This window comes from Chroicocephalus ridibundus, chromosome 10 (assembly GCF_963924245.1).
Source record: "Chroicocephalus ridibundus chromosome 10, bChrRid1.1, whole genome shotgun sequence".
NCBI classification, from domain to species: Eukaryota; Metazoa; Chordata; class Aves; order Charadriiformes; family Laridae; genus Chroicocephalus; species Chroicocephalus ridibundus.
The window spans coordinates 19195708-19211619 of record NC_086293.1 but is presented as its reverse complement, the minus strand read 5'-3'; the positions used below and the strand labels follow the sequence as shown (position 1 = coordinate 19211619).

Sequence of the window (15912 nt, the reverse complement as noted above, 5' to 3'; positions counted from 1 at the left end):
TGGCATTAAACTCTTCCAGGCGGTTCAACAGTCAGAAAGGCTCTGCAGGGAATCCCATTTGCTTCTTGACCAGAGAAACATGGCTTTGTGTGCTGGTCAGAGATCCAGGCAGCAAAGCAGGGGTCTGTGGGTGGGATGACGAGAAACTCCATAGACTGTGCAGGAGGGTCATCCTGGAAAAGAAGGACTTATCTAATCGTGTTCACAGAATTATTTATAGAAGTGCAGAGTGGTAAAGTAGTGTTCTCATGAAGAGAAACAGCCTTTTCCAGGAAATGCTGGGAGGGAGAAAGAGAAATGAGAGCTTAATGTTCCCCCAGAAATGTATCTAATGAATAGATTACTTGTGTATAGCATGTTTGGCCATGTAACATGTTGGGGTTCCATGGCGTGTACACAAAGCATTGTGTCAGTTCTAATTTGTATACAAACTGGTGGCTGACTTGATTAAAATAATCCTCTGTTTGCAAAATCATAACTATCGCTATGTAGAAACTAAAAAGAAAGAGAACAGCAAACAACCCACTAATTTTAAAAATCTCCTAGCCATAGGCTGTGGTGCCATGGGCAATGTCAGTGCTAATTACCCAGTAGAACAGTCGTCTTGCTGCCGCATTAAGCGAATTAGCAATGTCTGAGCCTTCTGCTAGTGTAACTCACAGTACGGGGCTTGCTGACTGACTCGCTCTGCCCAGGCTTGGTTTGTGTGGCCTGAAAACCATACAGATTCCTTCTTCCCAAGAGCTGGACCGTGCTGAAATTCATACTTGATTATGTTTCTTGATCTTCCTGCAAGGATAGGGGGTCCTGACAAGCTTTTTGTCAGTCACTTATTTTTCTGTAGTGAAAGAGGCTCCGGAGAATACAGGTGAGTATCTTGGCCCTTGGTTAGTGACTACAGGGTGCAGGGAGGTGGGAGAAATCAGTGATACCTCCTTTCTTAGGTGATAATGTCAAAGCTATTTTAAAACTTAGAGGGAACAAAGCATTGATATTTGTCCCACTATAACAACTGATACGTAACATTGAAGAGAATTTTGCTCCTGGCAGTATATGAATGAAAGTTAATTGTGGTTTTGGAATGAAGAGTGTGACACCTACTACAGTCTCACTTGGGCATAGTTTCTCCTCTTTTAGTTTTAGCGTGTTTCAGAAAAGTAAAGTTTTTTGCTAGATTTCTGTATTGCCATTTCTAGACACCTTTGATTCATTCTAGAGAACACCCACTCTCCAGCAGACTTGCTGACTTCTTCATGGGATAGAAAAAAATCTGACAAAATATGACACCCATACCATACACATGTGACAGAAGGTTTCCATCTTTTTTTCTCCAATTACTTCTGTTTATGTGAGTGACCTGGTATAATTTATCTCTTGCATATGCCTGTACTCCCTCCTCAGTCTTTTAGTCTCTGTGGGATAGGAATGGGATTACAGTTTTCACATTCAACAACTATATGAGCAGGATAATTGAATTATATAATCTGGGGAAGCAATACATGATAGCTACTTCCCTAATATTTTTATACCAGCCAAGTAACGTGACTGTCAGGATCTGTGACTATTTTCATGTTAATATAAAAAGTAATCAAATGAACAAGACTTGCTTCAGTTAGTCCCTTTGGTAGGGCAGCTTTCAGCAGAGACTCGGTGAAGTGAGAAGGATCAAATCTGCTGTCCCTGGAATCAGGTGCTGAGCCCTCTCCTAAGATATGATTGCTGAATAGATGTTTACATATGTAGAGGATAATTTTGTTTGAATGTTACTGAATCCTGTTTTCCTGTGTGTGGTGAACGTTAACATTGTTGGGGGCACTGGCATTTAACATTGTCAGTGTCCCCAACAAATGTTTGGTTTGGAATGAGTATATTTAAAGTTTCTTTTCTCTCTAGCAATCTGATATGACAGTATGGGTTTTTGGTTATTTTTTTCCATCTTCATGCAACATTTTAACATGCTGTTCTCAGAGGATGTAGGTATAGAATTTTGTATTTCAATAACGTGTAAATCAATGTTCCCTGACAGTTTCTGGCTTTTTCTTTCCTCATAAGATAAACTTCCATAAGAGGCTTGTATGACAGTTGGTTTTTCAAACTCACTGGTGGCTCTCCATTTTGGTAATGAGGGCTTCTACCACAGATGAACAGTCATCTCATAAAGTAGATATGTTGTTTAATCTGATATCTCCCTGGGCTTTCTATTGAAAGTAGAGATACAGCATTTTCTTCACACTCTGGCAAGCTCAGATACCAGAATATGATAATATTACACATAGTAAAATCTTTCTAGTAGCTTTTCACCTTTTAAAATTACAACTTTAAAAGAAAAAAGTCATCTTCTAAAAAAGCTTTTATATTAATTGTTGCCGTGAAGCATGTTAGTATTTGGTAAAGAATACTGTTTTGGGATCCTGTTAAATTAGGACATCTAAATAGTAGCAATGAAGCAAGAGGCAACACTTCTTTTGGGAAGTTGTTCTGAGTTTTTTCTCTTGCAGGATACTATCTACTACTTTAGTGATTAAAATCTCATCACTTCAAATTATCAAGGGAGGAAGACTGAGTGACTGACTTTCTCTGTGCTATTCTCTTTGCTTTGTACTTACCAGACTATCTGATAATCAGAGGATGACTTGAAAGTCATGATCTGGTATCTTCTCTTGCAGGTATTTAATGAATTTCTGCATTGATTATTCACCATCTTACAAAACTGATGGCATAATAACTTCTGATGAAAGGTTTTCAGGCAGATGATAAATTGTAAGAGACTTTTGAGTTCAAAAATTCACATTTTTACTAATGGCACAAGCAGCTTTCCTATTTCAACAACCTGATGCTTCTATCATTTTTTGCTAGCCCTAATGATTGCAAAACTGATATCATAACTAGAGTGAAAATAATTCATTTTGAAAAATGTTGATATGAGCAAAAGCCAAGTGTGTGGGATGACAGATGAAAGTGGTGATAAATTGTGTGGGTGCTCTCCTGTAAGAAAGTGCCTGAATCATTATTCGTTAAACAAAAAAAAAAGCTTGTTTTCTCTGTTTGCAATATTGGGACTTATTTAAAAATTCTTGGCATGTAATTGGCATTCAGTGAATAATGAAAAGCTTATTTTTGGAAATTAACAGTCGTGACTTCACAATTACTTGGATTTCACACTGTTGTGAATAATTCTGCTTCTAATTGCTAATATTTTTTATGACATAAAGAGAAATACAATACTCAATGAGCATCCTTATTTAAAAAGTCAATGCAATACCTGGTCAGATGAGATCTGATTCAATCTACTCAGTGCAAATATAAGTGAATATAAGTGCTGCAGTGGAGTGGAATTCATTGTTTTCCTCTTTATTTCTTTCTAAATATTTGTTCATGCTTATAGTGTTACATAGCGATTAAAACTTGTTAATCTGAAGTCAAATATTTTAACTCAAATTAGTCCTTCTTATTAACTGGGAGAATAAGGTATAGCTATGCACATTTCTTAAGCAATTAATGTGGTAAGGACCAGTTTTTTGAAAGTATCCAGGTGGCAAAAGCTGCAGGTGATTAACTTTCATGAATTCTTTTACATTAAAGATCTTTAAAACACGTACATATATGCTACTCCATATCTCTAGATAAATAAATACTTTTGAAAATATCAGCCTTTGTCTGATATTTTTAAATAAAGTCTTATTCTCTCGCTTTTTGATGGGTTAAAACTTAATTTTCTTTTTTTTTTGAGGTGAGATGGAAAGGAGGAGAACTGCTTTTTTTGTTTGTTTGTTCCCCCCCTTTTGTTTTGAACCCAAGCTGGTTTTTAACATGTGAATTGAAGCCCAAATGAAAATATTCCCACATGATTTGTTGTGCACAAGAAATTGACAGCAAACACAGTGGAGGAAATCTCAAAATGCATGTCACGATACAGGCTAAAATGATAGTTTTATACTTTGGGCAAAACGTGGTGCTGTGATGTATATACGTGGAGTGACCTAAGGACTTAGATGCACTTTGCTTTTTTCTTGTGAATAAACAAGGCAGCACTTTATCTCTTTCTTAATATAAAGTTTTAGACAAAGTCACGGATGTTATGCTCTTATACTGATTGATACACTCATGGAAAGTTTAAGTTGCTGTAACTTCAAATTAAATGTGAAATGGATTGAATAGTCCATGTAGAACAGAGAAGTTTCAACATACCTGATTTAAATATGAAAGGATATCCCATGTATTTTCAGAAACTCCACTCAGTCATTTGAAACACCAGAACATCTTGATGAGAGTGTATCTACTCTAAATAATACAAAGTTTTAGTCAGCATACGAAAAAAAACTAGCTACAGGGAATATAATGGGTTTAAAGCAGTCTCGGTTAGGAATTGCTGTGAGCACTTTTGTAGTGCTCTCATTTAAAGAGAGACTTACATCAAGGTTTGACTTTGGGAGATGGCTTGTGCATGGGTACTTTGCTGCCTGAAGCACTCACCTGATTCAGATTAGTGTGCCTGAATGTATGTTTCTCCCATGTCTCCAAAATTTGGGATAGGAAGGAGTGTAATCTCCTTAAACTCACTAATCTTCTGTGATGGAAAAACACAGAACTAAGTGTTTATAAAGCATGCAACTTCTAACTGATCAAGTTCTGCCTAATATTAGTCTTTTGCCAGACTACTTCAACTGTGTATTTTCTGTAAATGGAATCCAGTTGTTCAGTGAGCCACTGAAGTCAAGAGTTGACTCATCCTGAAGGTGACTTGGATAAAGTCACATAGTTATGCCTTCCCCATTATTAGTAATCACCAGGGCGTCCGAGTTGCTCAGCAGATGCACAGAAATGGGGGTAGCTGCTGTGTTTTTCTTCAAGGGATTGGACAGTAGGTTTCCGCATTCCCCGCTTTGCCTGTGTGCCAGGACGGGAAGCAGTTGTTTCAAAGCATGTGGACCTGGGGGCTTCCACATCATTGCCCTGGACACAATCCTTTTCTGTCAAAACCATGATGGTTTTATATTGTTCTCTGTAGCTCCAGTTAAATAGGCAATACTTGTTCCATTAGGGATAATGTGATTTTTAATCTATTTGGACATTCGCTAGAAATCTTTAAAAAATGTATCTAAATTGTCTAACCATTAATTTCAGAAATGCCTTCTAACACTTTGACATCCTTCAATTCTTTGTCATGATAGATCACAGAAAGATGTGGGTAATTTTTGTTGCTAAATATCTTCTTCGCTCTAACACAAAGTGCTTCAGTGCAGTTTTCCCAAGATGCTGGTGGGTTTTTTAAAATACTGTCTGCCTTATTGCGGGTTTAGCAATTCACATATCAGAATTGTAAGTATAAAAACAAAAAATGCCTTCACCTGGAAACTGAAAGAGAATTTCTTATTTCTAGATTGGAAAAACATTTCTGTTTTATTCCTCATCTAGATTATCTTTCATACCTACTATTTACAACTAAAAGCCTGTAAAATACATGCTTTTTTTTTTTTTTTTTTTTGAAGGCATGTATTTGAGCCATTCTTGGAACTTGTGGTATTGTGATGTAAATTGAATGTAAAATTAACATTTTCCATGCTTTTTAGCTGAAATAAAGTATCATAGCGTTTATCAGGCACATAAACATTTTTGGTGCTTAATTTCTGGTGTTATCTGCCTTGGTTACGTGACCATTTAGAAATATGGTAAGATTTCTGTGATGGGCTAAACCAGAAGATCATTAAAGCAGAAGGCTTACTTCTACAATTGTGAATCTGGGTGCTCTGAAATAGTAGTAGCATCATGTTTTCCAGGAGACCTTTTTTATGGCTGACTTATCTCATCGGTAAGGCTCTCTTAGAAGGCTTGAACAAGGTCAGCAGCATGTTTATCCATTTCAGTCTTCTGATTTCTTAACTTGCAGGAATAAAGCTTGCTTCATTTGAATTTCTCAGACTGCACCAAAAGGAATAATCACGTATTAACTCCAAAATACTCTGCTGTTTTAAGTTTGGTTGTTGTTTTTTTTGTTTAAATGTAGTAAACAGAGTTGGAAACAAGTAGCAAATTTTAAATTATTGTTTAAGATCTGAGGGGCAATATTTTGGATTTGGTTGTTACTATGTCAGAGCTGTGAACTCCTTTAATACTGTCACATGGAAAGCTTTCTTATTTTTAATTATTCCTCTACCATGATGGAAAGCTTCTTGTTGTTTTTTAGTTTTCATGCGGACTTGCCTCTTACTGCAAGGTCCAGAGCACACTAGTGTCTGATGGGATACTGAGCTCTACTGTCATGAATGGGGACATGGAAGCCAGAAGTGCAGGACCCCTGGTTGTGGCTTAGTTAGCAGATGATTTCTGTGAAATCTGGTAGTCTTGTCCCTTGGTTTCTCCAACTGTACAGGAGAGAGGCAACTTGCAGAGTGGTGTAGTTTGCCTACAGAGTGCTTCTATGATAATTCTGCTGTAAATTGTAGGATTTCAAATTATCAAAAAATTACAGTTTAGGAATTAAGTAGAATTATTAGAGTGTATGCACAAATGCATATTTAGATGATCTAGAAGCATTTTATTCAGTTATCTTTGCCAGTGTTTTATTCTATGAAATGAAGTAGCCTCATGACTTTGTTATTGCACCTGGCTTCTGTGAGGTGGGAGGGTAGGACCTTTTAACCACTTGTGAGCGTGTAACGTGGAAGGACAAGTTAAAGCACTTTGCATAACTCATACATATAATTCAACAGGCGACTACATAAGGCAGATACAATGATACACAGCTGTTGATTTAATTGAAAGGGGGAAAAAAAAAAAGAAAAAGAAAAGAAAAAGGCAAATGTTATGTTCATCTGGTTATACCAAAGAGGTAGGAGAAGAGATGAAGAGAATTCTGTCCCCAGTCCTGCATTGGCACCATTTTTTTGTTTTAGTTGCTCCTGAGCAGGAGGAGGATTTAAAGTTATACTGGCTGAGGATTCCCTTTTGAAGTTTCCTTGCAGTTCAGTAGGATGCCTTCCCCTCCCAGTTTGCCTCTTACTTTGACAGGAAATGTCTTTGCATGCTGGGTCCCAGGAGCAGGTTCTCCAGTGTGCTAAGGAGCCTTTGGTCTATTCTGTGTCTAGTGCTGTGTGTCCCTGTGATGTGTGGGATGGCTGTGGTAAAGCAAGGCCTGTCAGTTAACGTGGGGCAGTTCCCAGACCAAATGCTGTATGTTGCAGAAGGAGTTAAGCAAAACAAAACAAAAAACCCAAACCCTCAGCAAAGCTTACATAGAAATAATAATCAAGTAGGAATGCATTGTCTCATAAAAGTGCTTTATGTTTGTCTTTAAAATGTAGCTGAAGCAGTGTTGTCTGCGTGTAATGCTTTTATGTATGTAAAGATATAAATCTAAAAGAGGCTGTGATTATTTACTTTCTGTTTGTTCTAGGTCTTTCATCTTGAAAGTTCTCATTTACCCCTAGGGAAATGTAGTTTTAAATACTTTGCCAAATCTTTCTGTAGTGGAAAAAAATTTTTAATTTGTGGTTGCATCATTTAATGGTTGTTCTGCTGTAATGCATTGTCTAAATTGCTTTACTCTCTATCTGATGATAAAGCCTTTTAGATAAACACTTAAACCCAGATTTTTATCAATCTGTATGAATTTAGTAAAAATATTTGGAAAATGCATTCAGAATATATAAAACAAATGTACATGTGGAAATAGTTGTCAACCAATTGTCGTAATTTTAAAGGGCTTTATTATATTGCCTGTACTTACGCATCTTGGGAGAAAAGATGTCTGTGCATGTAGAGTTGGAAAGAAAGCAAAGGAAAAAAACATTATCATAAAATGTGGCATTTGTAATTGATTATGTAGTCTGTTCTGAACTCATGACTGAAATGTAATATGAAGTAGGAGTGTGTGACACTGGCATTACAGTTTTATCACAAGCCATTGTCGCTGGCACTGTTGCATTTCTGTCTTGATGGAAAGAAAACAGGCTGGAGAAATCTGATTTAGGTAATGCTACTGAAGAGTATGTAATCTTACTGAGGGAATGGTTATCAAAGGTTTCTAAAGGCAAGGATAGCAAGCACTGTAATACATCATCCAGTTCTCTTACATGGGCAAAAACATCTATCCAGAATTGTGCCTTGGGGTAGCTGTCAACTAGAGTGGGTCCTTTCAAGCTCTGCCTGTGACCTCAGTTTTACCACTCTATTAAAGTAGTGGGCCTTGTGAAATATCAATAATGTCCACACCAGAGATGGGCATTTTCAAGTTGAATTAGGGGTATAAGCAAAACTTTGGGTAAGCCAGGTGAATATTTTCACCTTTTTGCCCCTCAATTACCTGTTGCTGTGTATGTACAACAGTACAGAGAGGTAAGGCTGGCAGAGCTGGGTGAGCCAGAGCAGGATTTTAGTGCTTTACAGGCTTATCAGTGTCTCATAGGCTTCTTTGCCTGACAAAATGATCTGTGCAGCTTCCTAACCTGAGCAGGCGTTGGGACCATGTGCGGAGCTACGTCTGAACCTGTAATCCTTGCTGGACTGAGTGGGTTTGGCACAGCCCTGCTGAGTGACTTTGTAGCTAATCTGTAATGCAGGATAATGCTACCTGTGAAGAACCGAGTTTATATTATTTTAATTTCCTTTGACCTTTAAATGAAATTTGAAGCTGTTTCCAGAACTGAAAATCCATTCTTTTCCCTTGCCACCTAAATTCATTATTTCTAAATATTTTTCAACTGAAAAATCTTCCACTTGATTTGACATGTGTGGCCATGCAAGTGGTTGTGTGTTTGAATATTCTGCGTTAGTATTTGACAAAGATTTGAGGGGGCGTTGTTTGCTCGAGTCCCAGTCATTGTAAGTTGTGTCTCACTTCTGCCTCTTTGAGAATTAAGAATGAAGTGACAAGGTGGTACTGATGTGGGTACTCCTGCATCTGGGAATTTTCTTGTGGCACATAAAGTAAAAGAGAAAGACCAGTCTTTTAAGACCCGAGATCTGAGTTTCGGGCTGGTGCAATGACATTCTTTTTAACTAAAAAATTTACACTTGATTTCAGTTGGTTCTAATTAGTGAATTGAAGGCTGAAGCAGCTGATTTTCCTGCATATGGCTTAACTGTTTTTCAGATTTCAGTGTTGCTTTTCATTCTAACTGTCATAAATGTGAAAATTGTTCAGGTAGTGCAAATGAGTGCAGGTTCTGTTTCCCACTTGCTGGATCGAGGTATGAATCTGTCGTCTGCTTTGAGATGGTGAGATCTTTAACTCAGGAAAGAAAGTGCAATTTCTAAACTAAAAAGTTCTGAGCTATCCAGTAACAGAAGTGAGAGGAAACTTCAAGTTGTTTCCAAAGTGCAGAAAATCACATTCAGCTGTGCCAGCAAAGACCTATGTATAAGCTCTGTTTAAGCTTCCTAACTTCATCTCAATTGTTTTGGAAGTGCCTGCTTTAGCAACTCAGCTGTCAAAGAGGGAATGACAAGCCACTGAAGTGGTCACCTATCCAGCTGGCATAGTGGTCCCAGAAGAGGCTATGCATATCTCCCTTGAGAGACACTTGCAAAATGTTTGAAGCTTTGGCAAACTCAAAAGCAAAGAACATCGCCTTAAACGTAGTGCAAGGTAACTGATCTGGATAAATAACTGGAAAAGTTGTTCTGCATGTACTACTCTAGGTGGATTTTCACTAATGGGTCTCATAGGATCAATTGGAGGTAATGCATCCTCATAAGTAAAGATAATTGAATAGGATTTCACTCTGTTGTACCAAAGGTGCTATCCAAAATTGCAAAGAGACTATGGCAGAGCATGTCTTTGCTACTTCTTCCAATAACAACAGAAATATTAACAATGCATTCACCTTACCTAAACCGTAGAATTTTCATGTCCAGTATGAAAATTTTTCCTCCTCTTGTGTGTGTCTGAAGGTCTACTATTTCGAAAAAAAGTAACAGTGATCTCTCAACTACTGGGAAGGTATGCCTATCACACAAAGGCTTTATTTGCTTATGGGAGCTAAATACTGAACTATTATGCAGATTTGCATAGAGCACAAGGTCTTTGATCTTGACAAAACACATATTTTGCAGAACAATATTATCTTGGGAGCGGTTAAAACTTGCATAAACAAAGGTGGTGTTTGTACTGGCAAACTTTTCTTGCTACTTCATTCTCTCCCCATCCCTTGCTTCCCCCTCAGCCATCCACTGCTTATGTCATTGCTGCAGCTAGAAATATCTTTGTTGCTCTGAAGATGCTGTCACCTGCATAACAAAGCAGCGATCAAGTTGTATCATTTCTGAGCCTTCAGAAGTGTTAACAGATGTGCCTGTTCTTGAAAGCCAAAGAAGGTGCTGTATGAGGAGAAAGCTAAACTAGCTGTAGAAGCTGCAGAAGCTAGGAGAGCCTGAATGTAGATGATAGGATAAAAGCCTGATTTAATATTTTTTTTATCTTAAAGCTTCTTAAAATTGAAAACTGTTTTATATGTTCCAAAGCTGTTTGAACTATGTGGGTAGATTTGGAAGGAAGCTTGGTCTACGTGACATATACTGATACAGCTGTAGTATTGGAAATACGTAATTGGGGTGTGTGTCACACTTGCATGTAACTTTCACTGATGCATTCATGCTTAGCATTTGCTCAAGGGCAGAGTTGTGCTGAAAATCTCACATAGGAAAGGTGTGAATTCAGAAGTCACTTCAAGTTATATCAACATATTTGTGAGCTTTAGGTTGCACACCAAGAAAAACTTCTTCCCCAGGAGGGCAGTGGAACAGGTTACCCAGAGATGGGCATCCCTCCCCCAGCCCCGGAAGGTTTCCAGGTCAGCCCCAATCTAGCATTGCAAACAGCTCCCTTTTAAGCAGTAGGTTGGACTGGATGACCTTCAGAGAGAGATCCCTTCCAACTGCTCTTCCAGTGAGTCTGAAAAGATGCTACCAACACATTTTTTTCAGGATAATCTTGTGAGAATAAGCTTTGTCTTGGAGTACCTGTTTTACTGGGACACTGAAATAGTTAATATGTGAATTCAGTCATGTATAAAACAGTGGGGCAAGTATGTTTTCATTCTGTAAAGATGAAAGATCAAATGGTTTTTCATTGGGAGTGGCTGTACTGTAACCTGCAAATGACTAACCTTCAGGAGTCCTGCAATTAACTTCCACAGATTCCTGACAGGGGTTGACAGAGTTTAGGGTAGTTTCGGGGGGTTCTTTTCAGTCAGAATAATAGAGAAGCAACACTGTTTGAGCACAGATAATGTGAAACATAGTGAAGGTAAGACTGACACACAGATCTTGACAGGTAATATGTTTACCAGTGCAGACTTCCACAAGAAATTTACCAATTAAAAATAGTGGAAAGAAAAATTGGATGTATTGTAAACATAAACCATGGGATGGTGTTTGACGTAATGTTCTCCTTTTCTTTGCATTAGTCATGTTTTAAAATATTTGGAAAATGCTGTTGGTTGTTATAATATGAGTAGGATGAAGAGCTTTCTGTGGGCTTTTCAGCCTATCACAACATTAATTTAAGCTTGAGGTCAGAATTAATCATTTTCCCTTTTTTTAACTATCTCCCCTTTTTTTAACTATCCCACAACAGATATGTTACATTAACTGTTACAGTTCTGCCTGCAAATAAATAAAAGTCCTGTCAATCAGAGCTGTCAGTCGAAGTCCAAAATGCCTGCCCTACTGCTTCTAAATGAAAAAAGAAATCCCAGCAGGAGGCTGAAGAACGAGAAGTATAATGGGAAGGCTTTCTACATGACAGCATGGGAAGAAGTAGTATTTTTGCAACATTTTTGTTGTATTTCCGTGGTGCCATTCATAGGCACTGCAGCAGTGATTTCCATATGTAAGGGAAGGGCCCTGAGACCTGGTCTGTATCCTGAGTGGGCTTTATGAAGCTGTGTTCACCCTTACTGGGTAAGATAAAATAGGGGATACTTACATGTACAAATCCCAATCAAAGCTGCTTGATACTAAAGTTGCAGAGAACTGTGTTGTTTTGATTGTGGCGTGTTTTAAGATAAGGGTTTGCTCTAATGCTGTAATATTAGCCGTGGTAATTAAACTTGTTTTCCCAAGGAAATCTTGAAGAGAATTTCCTCAGTTCCAAAGCATATTCTTAGCAATAGCTTCCCTGCAATTGAGGTGGGAACAAAATCTAATTTGCAGCTTAATATTGGGAATGTAAATGATGAACGATATAATGAAGTACATTGATCTCTGAATTCATAGATACACAGCTTCAATGTGCTTATGTGCCAGGTACTTTTCAGAAACGTACAGAAGCGCATATGTACTATATTGCATAATAAAGACTTGAACGCTGGTTACTGGTAAGATATGCTGGTTGTAAAGAAAAAGGATACTTTTTATCTCCAGTTCCACCATACTGTTTGAACCAAGCAGCCTTTCTTTAAAGAAAATGTTCCTTATTAGAAAATCCGAAGCTTTCACAATAGACTTTGATCCTTACTGTAAAATGAAAGGAGGAGGAAAGCTTTCACACCAAAATGCTAATAATGTTCTCTTTGTTAGTGCTTTTGTATTGCATATTAAGTGGATCTTTGCCTATCAGTCCAAGTTCTGCAGCTTTAGAGGCATCTATTTTCCCCATAATACAGTCATCTGTTGCACTGTGTGGTGGACTATACTCTTTTTTTTTTTCAGCCAGGGAAGAATGCTGTTTATCCTTTGCAAACTATCTGCTCTAAATGTGGGTGGACCACTCTGTTAAACTAAAAGCATGTGTTTGTTGTAGGTGCACTGTTAATACAGTGTTTCTATATTGTTAAAAAGTGCAAACCAGAAGAGACAGTGTGACACTGGGTTTATTGTATGAGCAGTAACTACTCTTTAAATGCCTAATGACTACATGATTGCGTTTTTACATTGTGGTTTGATAAATGGAATGCTTGTGTTGTATTCCAGTCTCTTCAACCTCTCCAGGAAAAAAAGGAATTAAAATCTAATTTGCTGGGAAAGACCTGTACCTTTTAGCCGGGGGGAAAAAAAAAACAAGTCTTTCCTAGCAAATTGTGCTGGACTTGTGCATTTTTATAGTGCTTTTGAAAGCATGATGATAAGGTCAATAGTTCTGTATGCATTTTCAAATTATTTGCAAGTTGCTGAATGCTAGGCCGTCTAGATTTTATTTTTTTTTTCTTTAAATCTGCTCATTTTTATTTATACTTTCTAAGTCCATTCAGTGGTTAGATGTCATTGCAGTGAGCTTCTGGGCATTCTGCCAAGTCTTCAGTATTGTCAGGGTGCTGGATAAAGTACAAAGAAAAATGCTTGTCTGTGTTTCTTTGTAAAATTTTACAAGAAGCATATAGCCTAAGAAGTAAGACCACCCTATTAAAGTAAGAGCAGACCTAGAGGAAAACAGGACTGACTCTCACTTTCTCTGACTATCTGTACAGCTAGTTAGAATGTAGAGTTCACCTTGACATGTAAGAACTGCAAATATCCACGAATTAATAAGAAAGTCTGAGCTAGAGGCGTAGGCTTTTGAGAGCCAAAGGTGTCTGTCTTTCATATTGTAAAACTGTTTAACAGCGTAACTGTTAAGATAAGTGAAGATAAGCCTTTTCTGAAGTATTAAAACCAAACAAAAATGGTTTGAAATTTTAGAAGCTCACTGTTATCATTGCCTCTCTTGATTGCTTCTCTTGATCCTATAGTTTGGCAGAGCCTTGTTCCTGTGCACTACAGTGTATGATTTCTACACACGTTCTAATGCTCTTTAAAAAAAAAAACAAAACAACAAAACTTTGTGTATTTTTTAAAGTTGTTTTCCTATCACAATTTGACATTAATCTGATTCAAATGTAGTAAGATGTAGGAGCATACAGGGGAAGGGACTATCCATCATTTTTTGTCACAGAATATACTATGGTCAAGCCGCTTGTTCATTTCCCAGGTTAATTTCTGCATAAACATAATTTCTCTGTATTGAAAAAACCTCAACATGTAGATACTCGCTTGCAAATCTGATTTGAGGTGGAGTGAGTGCCACATGCTCCCCTGTACTCTTTTTTTTTTTTTTTTAATGTGTGTTTTACTATATACATTACATTGCAAAGAGCAAAGCAATGTAGCTGCGGTGTTTTTCCACTGCATTTTCGAGATGATGTGTGTAAATGAGTCTGAGATTGTTATGCTTTGATAAGGATTGAAAGGCAATCGGCGTGCATGCTTTTGGAGTACTTGCTAGGGAAGATTACTTTCTATTGTAAGTTACAGACCTTTTACACGAGAGTTTGAGAACAACCATGCTGTGCCTGCTCAGAGAATGAATAGGATTTGAGCCTCTGACACTATAATGACATAAAAACAAAAGTGCTTTTGTTTTTCCTGTAGGATAATAAAATATAGAAGAAAGGAATTTAAACTTGATTTGTTTGATGTTCTTATGTAATTGCTTCTTTTTACTAATTTCCTCTCTCATTTTCTTCCAAGTATGTGCCGAAGCTTTCAATCCAGATGAAGAGGAAGAAGATACAGAACAAAGGGTAAGAATGAGTGAATTGCATCATGCATGGTTCTCTCTGCAGTTTGACAGGCAGATGTCTGTATGTCACCTTTTCCTTAGCACTTGTGCATTTCGTTCTGGGAGGCTGTGTGGCATGCTGACATTGACAAAGTGACATTGCTCTGAAATTTAGGGCTGCTTAGTCTCATGCACTTTTTTAGTCACTATAGCTTTAACATAATTTTACTTCAAAGGACCTGAGAGCTGTACTTAAGTCTACCATCTATAAAAGTTTGGGTATTTTCCTTTCTTAATTATCTTAAAGGCTTGTTGAGGCAATTCCTAGAGCATCAATGCTGTTGTGAAGAATTAGTTAAGCTTTACCACAGCTGTTTCTTCATGGGTGCTTAAAATTCCTGACATGCTTTTTACTGCCTTTCTTGTCAAAGCAGTTCTGCTTGGGTAAAAGGAATACTTTGTTGAAATATTTTGAGACTGTGGCCACCTGTTGTTCTGTTGTTTTTGAAAGCTGGGAATTTCTAGGAATTGCAAGTCCAGATACTGTAATTGTATTTCTTTAGACGTGCTTTTATGTGATAAAATCCCATAGGCTGGCTATTGAGGGTCAGTGTTTTCTCTCTGGACTTCTGGTATTCCATTTCCAGATTCCATCTCAAGGATGCTTACACTTCTGCAATGAAAATCTAAGTCTAATTTAATTTCTCTTAAAGAAGATGCTTCATAAATAAGATTCTATAAAAAGAAAAAAAGACTATGAGCGTGTCTGATCATCCAAATGTTTGTAAACTGGATACACTTATTCCATCAAAGTCTTAGTTTTCCTGACTGCTGATTCAATATTAAATTTTCTTTTAAAACAAGGATCTGAGATCTGCTCAACTTTGGACAATGAGTTTTTAGAAAAGCCTACTAATGTTACTGGTTTTTGAAATCTTTGTTATTCCAGAAATATAATTAATGTGGTGAATGTGAGGTAATTAATATTTTTGTACATGCTTTCATAATTGGCCCCCAACAAGCACATATCCATGTTTTTATGAGTGTTGGTTCCTTTAACTTGATGAAATGCTTATAATTGGAAAGAAGTAACAAAAAAATTATCTCTCAATCAGCAAAGCTTTTATTTAGGTAATTTTGTTGGGGAAAAAAAATACACTTCTTAAATAACTTCTGTTATTAGATGGGCTGAGATACATATGTATCATAAATCTACCTGTATGCCAACAGTAAGTGTATTGGGACCAATGTAGACAGAGTTTAGAAAGAAAACTGTTCACTTTTTCCTCTGTTCCAAATGCTCAAGCCTTGACTGTATGTGTGGCTGGGTTGGAAGGGAAAGGAAAGGAAAATACATCCTCTTGTTTTGCTTGACTGTTATTTTGTATGTGCTAATTGTCAACATAATATACTTCTTATGTCTCTTTCTTCCTGTC

At 37.3% G+C, this 15912-nt stretch overlaps 1 protein-coding gene across 1 annotated transcript in view; it reads left to right on the top strand.

The window, feature by feature from the left end:
• PRKAR2A (protein kinase cAMP-dependent type II regulatory subunit alpha) overlaps positions 1-15912 on the top strand; it is a 63704-nt gene that overhangs the window by 28703 nt on the left and 19089 nt on the right. The window contains exon 3 of the mRNA XM_063348262.1: positions 14446-14498. Within this exon, the coding sequence (XP_063204332.1) occupies positions 14446-14498 (53 nt within the window). The remainder of the gene's footprint in view (positions 1-14445; positions 14499-15912) is intronic.